This window comes from Orycteropus afer, unplaced genomic scaffold (assembly GCF_000298275.1).
Source record: "Orycteropus afer afer isolate SDZICR_OR568_19922 unplaced genomic scaffold, OryAfe1.0 scaffold00047, whole genome shotgun sequence".
NCBI classification, from domain to species: domain Eukaryota; kingdom Metazoa; phylum Chordata; class Mammalia; order Tubulidentata; family Orycteropodidae; genus Orycteropus; species Orycteropus afer.
The window spans coordinates 9,229,947-9,238,273 of NW_006921634.1; the positions used below are offsets into that span (position 1 = coordinate 9,229,947).

An 8,327-nucleotide genomic window follows, 5' to 3' on the forward strand; every position below is an offset into this window, starting at 1 on the left:
GGAGGAGCAGGCGCCGCGCGCTAGTCAGGGAGCCGTGCAGGGTCCTGATTCGAACTGAGGTGGGGAGAGGGGCCTGGCGGGCTGTGAGAGACCGTGGGTACTGTTCGGAGTAAGCTTGGCACGAGGAAGCGGGGCTATGCGGCGGGAGGGGCCAGCAATTGGAGAAAAGATTTAACGTAACCGTTCCGTTGGAGAAGGGGGCGACCGGGCGGGCGCCAGTCTTCTCCTCCGTGGCTCTTCAGCTCTTCGCCCTGACTTTGGGACCTGACGGGGTTAGTGACGAGAGCTTAACTGGGATCTGGGTGTAGCGGAGGTTTGTGGCCACGATGTGGTTGTAGTCTTCTCGCGGCCGCTGGGGAAATAAAACAAATGTATGTAATCCGGATTAACCGCGGGTGATGTGGGGCCTCCTGTTCTGCCCGTCTAAGTTAAAGGCCTGTTCCCTCAACCTCCCTCCCTTTAACCCTCTTTCCTTGGCCATCTCTTTGCCAGTCACGCCCAGCTGAGGAGATACTAGGGCCACCAAGTTCTTCCTAAGGTTGAAAAGTCTTTCAGACTGAAAAAGTCTGTGTGAGGGAAGGAAAGATTTTGTGTATTGCCTCAGTGTGAGTGAGGGTTGAATCCCAGAGCCTCACCATGTCAGGGAAACGGAAACGTGTGGTGTTGACTATTAAAGATAAGCTTGATATAATAAAGAAACTTGAAGACGGAGGTTCTTCCAAACAATTGGCAGTTATTTATGGAATTGGTGAAACAACAGTTCGGGACATAAGAAAAAATAAGGAAAAAATTATAACATATGCAAGTAGTTCTGATTCTACAAGTCTTCTGGCCAAGAGAAAATCTATGAAACCATCCATGTATGAGGAACTGGACAGAGCAATGCTGGAATGGTTCAACCAGCAAAGAGCAAAAGGGAATCCTATATCTGGACCAATTTGTGCAAAAAGAGCAGAGTTCTTCTTTTATGCTTTGGGAATGGATGGTGATTTTAACCCTTCTGCTGGCTGGTTAACTCGTTTTAAACAGCGGCACAGCATTAGAGAGATTAATATTAGAAATGAAAGGTTAAATGGAGATGAGACTGCTGTGGAAGAATTTTGCAACAACTTTCGAGACTTTATCGAACAAGAAAATTTGCAGCCTGAACAAATCTACAATGCGGATGAAACTGGACTGTTTTGGAAGTGCCTACCTTCCAGAACTTCAGTAATCAAAGGTAAATGCACTACTACTTCTGGGCACAAGTCATTTGAAGAAAGAGTCACTATAATGTGTTGTGCCAATGCAACAGGCTTGCATAAACTTAAACTTTGTGTTGTGGGGAAAGCAAAGAAACCTCGTTCCTTCAAGTCAACTGACACTGCAAACCTGCCGGTCTCTTACTTCAGCCAAAAAGGTGCATGGATGAATCTTTCCATATTCCGACAATGGTTTGATAAGATTTTTGTGCCACAAGTTCGAGAGTACTTAAGATCCAAAGGTCTGCAGGAAAAGGCTGTGCTCTTGTTGGATAATTCGCCAACACATCCAAATGAAAATGTCCTGAGATCAGATGATGGCCAAATATTTGCTAAATATTTACCACCCAATGTGGCTTCATTGATTCAGCCCTCTGATCAGGGAGTCATGGCAACAATGAAGAGAAACTATCGTGCAGGCCTTCTCCAGAACAACTTGGAAGAAGGTAATGACCTGAAATCATTTTGGAAGCGGTTAACTCTGCTAGATGCGCTCTATGAAGTAGCAATGGCATGGAACTTAGTAAAGCCAGTTACCATTAGCAGAGCGTGGAAGAAGATCCTCCCTACTATAGAGGAGAAAGAAGTCTTGGACTTTGATGAAGAGGATATTTCCGTTGCTACTGTGGCTACTATTTTACAGCGCACCAAAGGATTGGAAAATGTGACAACTGAGAACATTGAAAAATGGCTCGAAGTGGACAGTACTGAACCAGGCTATGAAGTGTTAACTGACAGTGAAATCATCAGAAGAGCACAAGGCCAGACAGATGAATCAAGTGAAAATGAGGAGGAGGAAATAGAACTGATTCCAGAGAAACATATCAATCATGCAGCTGCTCTCCAGTGGACTGAGAATTTACTCGATTATCTAGAACAACAAGGTGATATGATTCTGCCTGATAGACTGGTAATACGTAAACTTCGAGCCACCATCAGAAATAAACAGAAGATGACAAGCTCAAATCAATAATGACAGTTTTAACATTGTTTTGGTAATTGTGTTTGTGACTCTTACCTCTGCAAGATGGCTTAATTTTCTTTGTGTTCTGAATTCTCAGACACAGTCCTGTGAAATATAGGTACAAAAATGTTTCTGTACGTGGTTTGAGGATAATGTGTTTTACATCATCTCTCTCTTGTCTCTCCGTATGTGCAGATAATAACAAGTCAATACTGTATAGATACAAATGCAATGTACACATGTATTCACTTTTATAGATGTCACTATCCCCTCCATAACAGTGACATTCCCTAAATTTTCTAGCAATAAATAATAGGGTGCAGATTGAGCACTTCCCCCAAGTTTTTTTCTTGATTTGTGAGGGCTGCCATAGTAATCTTTTCTTGTGCTAACCATCTTCAGCAATTATCTTTTTGTGTGTCTAATTAGGCTGACAGAATGAGAAATGTCTATATTGTTAAATTTGAGAGTGTTTATAATAATTCAAAATGAAGTTCAGTAATGTGAGGAAATGATATAAGAGTTACAAAAGTAATTTCAAAATTATACTTCTGTTCTCTTTTGTGTAGTTGACAAGAGGGAGATCATTCTGAAAAGGAAGTAAATGTAATAAAGGGAATGATTGCTAAATTAGAGAACCTTAGAAACTTGATATATAGAAGATATTCTGATCATTTGTAGGAACCTGGGAATTGAAAATTTTGGGAATTTAGATTATTTATACAAAGGGAATAATAGGCTTATTTTAATTGAGCCTTTTTATTATGAATTGGGTAACAGTATAGGCTTATTATTTATTGATCTAATTATGGTGTAGGTTTTGTAATGTTATGTGTGATGGTAGGAAGGTCCTGCCTTTTATTTGGGGGAGCAACATCCCAAGAATTTTAAAGTTACTAAGCTTTTTTTTCTGAGTATTTGGAAATGTCTATAATTTGGAAAATTTTCTTATACTTGACTGTTCTATTTGATATGAAAAGAAGAAATGAAAGGAATAAAGTTTTTATTTCAGATAAACCATGTTTGTGACTTGTTTTATGAAGAAAGCAGAACTAATTAAGGAAAGTTCCAGACTCTGGGAATTTCTTTATTATTTTGACACTTGTAAACAGAGATTATTTGTTCTAGAATTTAATCCATTTAAGTCAGAATTTGATAAATTTGCTTAGAAAACATAAAGACGTTGAAAAGGCTTTACCTATTTGAATATTATTTTTGTATGTTTGTAATTTAAAAGCAAAATATATGACTATTTATGCTTTGGTCCAAAATTTTAAAAATAATAATTGAGAATTTATCAGTAATTTTTAAAACGCTTAACTTTTTCGTTGTAATACTTTGCATTATGTGATGGCTTTTTAGAATTCTAGAACTTTAAAAAGATATTTAGCTTTCCATAGTTTCTACCTGATACCTTCATGTTATACATCTAGGTTTTTAGAAAGATTTATTTGTGATGAGAGCTGTTTAAACATTGTGTTTAAAATGTGAATTTTCCCAGTGCACAGAGAGAAATGATATCAGAAGGTAGCATACATATTGAATCAGATAATTACACATTCAGCTATAAATTAAATTGTCTATAAAGGAAATCTCCATTTTTCTTAAAAAAAAAAAAAAAGGGTGCTAAAAAGTTTCCTGAAGTTTCTGTCCGTTTGCTCACGTTTTAAAATTAACTTTGTCAGTGAAATTCAACTTGTGTCATTGCCACCTAGTGGTAAATTTAACAGTACTGTTAAGCTATGTTGGTATGATGGGTAAAGTATCTGCTGCTAACCAGAAGGGTGGAGGTTTAAACCCACCAGCTGCTCCTCAGGAGGATGATGAGGCAATCTGCTTCTGTAAAGATTTAACCTCTTGGGAATCCAGTGGGGCTTGCTATGAGTTGGCATCAACTCCACGGCTATGGATTTGGTTTGGATTTTTGGTTAAGCTACTTGGTTTTAAACTTTAATATCCAGTTAAAAAAAAAAGCCTCACTATTTTGTGGTCTTGAATGTGAATCTTTCTCTAGCATGTGAGAGATTACTCTTTCCTCTGATTTATAGTTATTTACTCTTCTCTGCAAGCTGGTAACACTGGTAAGGTAGCAGTTCTGTTTTGGGACTTTTCTAACCTTAAACATAGAAGCTGCCAATTATTGGATGCCATTTTATGTTCTAAGATCTCATAATCTTCAAAAGCACCTTGTAAATCAGGTGAAAACTCAGCTTAAAATATTAGTTACTGAAGATCACTTGGCTATAGTTAAGAATTTAAAGCCAGGTATTTGACTCCAGAGCCTATGCTTATATCATTCAACCTAGTGTCACCTCTTCACCTTTTCTAGTCTTCAACGTTTACTCCTTGCCACCTTCTCTTCCACCTGCTATGTTGTTGTTATGTGCCATCGAGTCAGACCCGACTCATAGCGACCCCTTCTTGGGTTTCCGAGGTGGCGTCACTACGGAAATAGATTGCCCAACCTTCCGAGGAGTGGCTGATGGGTTTGAACCACCAGCCTTCTGGTTAGAAGCCAAGTGCCTTAGGCACCACGCTACCAGAGCGCCTACCCACCTGCTGTAGGTGTCTGAATTTTCTTACCTAGTTCCCAATACACTTGTGGCAGCAGTTTTCTTTCCTTTACTCTTTCACAGGCTTAGTTTTCCTTCACTACCCTGTAGTGTCTCTCTTGTTAACTGCCATTGAGTTGGTACCCGGTCTCTAGTTTGGGCCCTTGTAGTCTATAGGGTTTTAATTAGCTGAGTTTTGGGGAGTTGATTGCCATGACTTTCACTTTTAAGTGAAAAGTCTGCTGAAACGTGTCAAGCATAGCAACACAAGCTATCACCAACAGATGGGTGGTGGCTGCACATAAGGTACATTGGCCAGAAACAACCTGGTTTTCCATCGTGGAAGGCAAGGATTTTACCATTGAACCACCAATATGCTCATAGCGTCTCTATTACTCTATTCGTCAGCAACCTAATAGCAGCATTTGAAACTTGAGTCATCTGTCTCCTGGTAGAAGTAGCAATGCTCACTTTGTAGAGCCCTGGTGGCACAATGGATAAGCACTCAGCTGTTAACCAAAAGGTCAATGGTTTGAACACATCAGTTGCTTTGTGGGAGAAAGATGTGGTAGTCTGCTTCCGTGAAGATTACAGCCTTGGAAACCCAATAGGGCAGTTCCACTCTGTCTTGCAGGGCTGTTGTTATGAGTTGAAATTGACTTCACTGCAGTGGGTATGCTCATTCTCAATGAAAATAGGACCAATGTGAATTCTTGTCAAAGAATTACCAAAGGTATTGTAAACTATTACTGAAAACACAAGTGTATTTACACTCAGACACATACAGAGATAAATAAAGTGCCCAAATGAGACAATATAGGGAAGAGAATAAAGATTAAGTTCAAATAGACAAGATAAAAGGGGTAGTTAGAGGAAAAGAAGGGAAATGTCACGTGACATGAGGTGCATTTTGCAATGGTGTGCATTTCAGTATCGTAGTTCTGGGCTTAATAGTTTGTGCTGCTGGTCTTAGATGGGCCCTGTAATTAACGCTTTCCCCCTTTCTTCCCTATGGAATGATAGGAAATCAAGTTAAATGCACTTGATCAGTAGTTGGGACTGTTGAATGGTTAATGCTAAAAGCTTCTTCCATAATAACCTGTCTCCAAATTCGTAGCTATTTAGTTCATAAGTCCAGTACCCACGATACCTCAACAGAGACTATGTTTGGTATTTAATTTTTCCATTAAGAAACCAGCCATAGGCTCATGTTCTCTCGCCAATCTTGTCATGTTATCCCATTGATAGGCCTTGAAATGACATCTCTTGAAAACCAACTACATAGCACAAATGTTTCTTTAAACCTCCACTCCTAGTAGTCAAAAATTCTACATAGATTGATGGGAGAAATTAGAAAGTTGATCTTTCTGAGAACTTTGGGGTTTAGAGGAGGGTGGTGGGGGGGAGTGGAGCTTTGCCGTGTTCTGATTCAGTGAATTGAAGATATATTGAGTTTTAGTGTATGTCTAAGATTGTGCTAGTGATAGCTTAGAAAAATAGAAAGGGAAGCAGATTCTTGTCCTTGAGGATTTTGAAATCAAGATGGAAAAACAACATGCGTATTAAAAAAAAAAAAAGAACCTTACCTTGTTCAAGTCTAAGTTCATATAATGTAGCCCAAAATAATGTAGTATGTGCTATATGATGAAACCATCTAGAAAGGTGATCCCACAGAATGTGGAAATTATCAAACAATATCATTAATATCATGCACAAGTAAAATCTCACTGAAGATAATTAAAAAATGGCTGTAGCAGTGTATTGACAGAGAACTTCCAGAAATGCAAACTGGATTCAGAAGGAGACATGAAGTGAGGGATATCATAGGTGATAATCAGATGGATCTTGGGTCAAAGCAAAGAATACCAGAAAAATGTTTACTTATGTTCTATTGATGCAAAAGGATTTGATTGTGTGGATCATAACAAATTATGGATAACACTGAGAAGAATGGGAATTCCAGAGCACTTAATTGTACTCATAAGGAACCTGTACATAAAGAAGGAGGTTGTTGTTCAAACAGAACAAGGGGATGCTGCATGGTTTAAAATCAGGAAGGGAGTGTGTCAGGGTTGTATCCTTTCACTATAGCTATTCAATCTGTATGCTGAGCAAATAATCTGAGAAGCTGGACTATATAAAGAAGATTGTGGCAGGATTAAAGAAGGTTAATTAATAATCTGCAATATGCAGACGACACAGCTTTGCTTGCTGAAAGTGAGGATGACTTGAAGCACCTACTAATGAAGATTGAAAACTACAGTCTGCAGTATGGATTACACCTCAATGTAAAGAAAACAAAAATCCTCACAACTGGACCAATAATCAGCATCATGATAAATGGAGAAAAGGTTGAAGTTGTCAAAGATTTCATATTACTTGGTTCTACAATTAACATCAATGGAAGCAGCAGTCAAGATATCAGAAGCCGTATTGCATTGGGCAAATCTTCCTGCAAAAGACTTTTTTCAAGTGCTGAAGAGCAAAGATGTCTCCTTGAGGACTAAGGTACGCCTAACCCAAGCCATGGTATTTTCAATTGCTTTGTATGCATTTGAGAGCTGGACAGTGAATAAGGAAGACCAAAGAAGAGTTGATGCTTTTGAGTTGTGGTGTTGGTGAAGAATACTGAGAGTACCATGAACTGCTAAAAGATCTAACAAATCTGTCTTGGAAGAAGTACAGCCAGAATGCTCCTTGGAAGTGAGGGCCAGACTTCGTCTGACCTACATTTGGTCATGTTGTCAGAAGGGACCATTCTCTCAAGAAGGATATCATGCTTTGTAAAGTGGAGGGTCAGCAAAAAAGGGGAAGACTCTCAATGAGATGAATTGACACAGTGACTGCATCGATGGGCTTGGGTATAGCAGGGATCATGAGGAAGGCACAGGACTGGGCAGTGTTTCGTTTTGTTGTATATAAGGTCGCTATGAGTCAGAGATGACTTGATGGCACCTAACAACAACAACATCTAGATTTATTTTGCTTATTCCTTCACTGCTTCTACTCTGCATACTATCTACCTTTTAAGCTCTGCTTGTTTTTTGGGTTTTTTTTTTACTGCCTCTGAGTACTTCATTCATTTGCATTACTAGCCTGCTTATGAGTTCAGATCTCTTCACCAACCATCCTATCTTCAGCAGTATAGATTAATATTTTTAGTTAAGAAGCAGATTTAAACCTGGAAACGAAATTAAATTTCTACTTTGCTTCCTGTCTTATTGTGAACCCTCCATGCACATCCTCCTAATACCAGAACCAACTAGATGGGCTAAGGAATTCAAGTAGTTTTCTTTAACTGAATGCCAAGTTTAGTAAAGCTACCTTGGTCTGAGGTAGTAAAATCAATAATTACCTGTTTTCTTATATACACAGGTGTCCTTGCCTTTGACCAATTCCCTCCATGGGCATCTGTAGTGATGATTTCTTTTCTTTTTTTTTGGTAGCCCTGCTACTCTGGTTCTAATAGTTTGTTTTGTTCTGGCCTACAACTTTTTCTGAAGACCCACCAAACTCCATTGAAATGTACTCTTATCTGTTTGTCTTATTTGAGGCAGCTGACATCTTTAT

The 8,327-nt window shown here is 38.9% G+C and overlaps 1 protein-coding gene across 1 annotated transcript; it reads left to right on the top strand.

The window, feature by feature from the left end:
* The first annotated feature begins 636 nt into the window (after positions 1 to 636).
* On the top strand, positions 637 to 2,214 carry JRKL (JRK like). The gene has a single exon (XM_007938079.2). It carries the CDS (start codon positions 637 to 639, stop codon positions 2,212 to 2,214), a length of 1,578 nt encoding a protein of 525 aa, XP_007936270.1.
* The last annotated feature ends 6,113 nt before the right edge of the window (positions 2,215 to 8,327 follow it).

Coding starts and splice junctions, on each gene's coding strand:
- JRKL (XM_007938079.2), top strand. CDS start 637: ATGTCAGGGAAACGGAAACGTGTGGTGTTGACTATTAAAGATAAGCTT.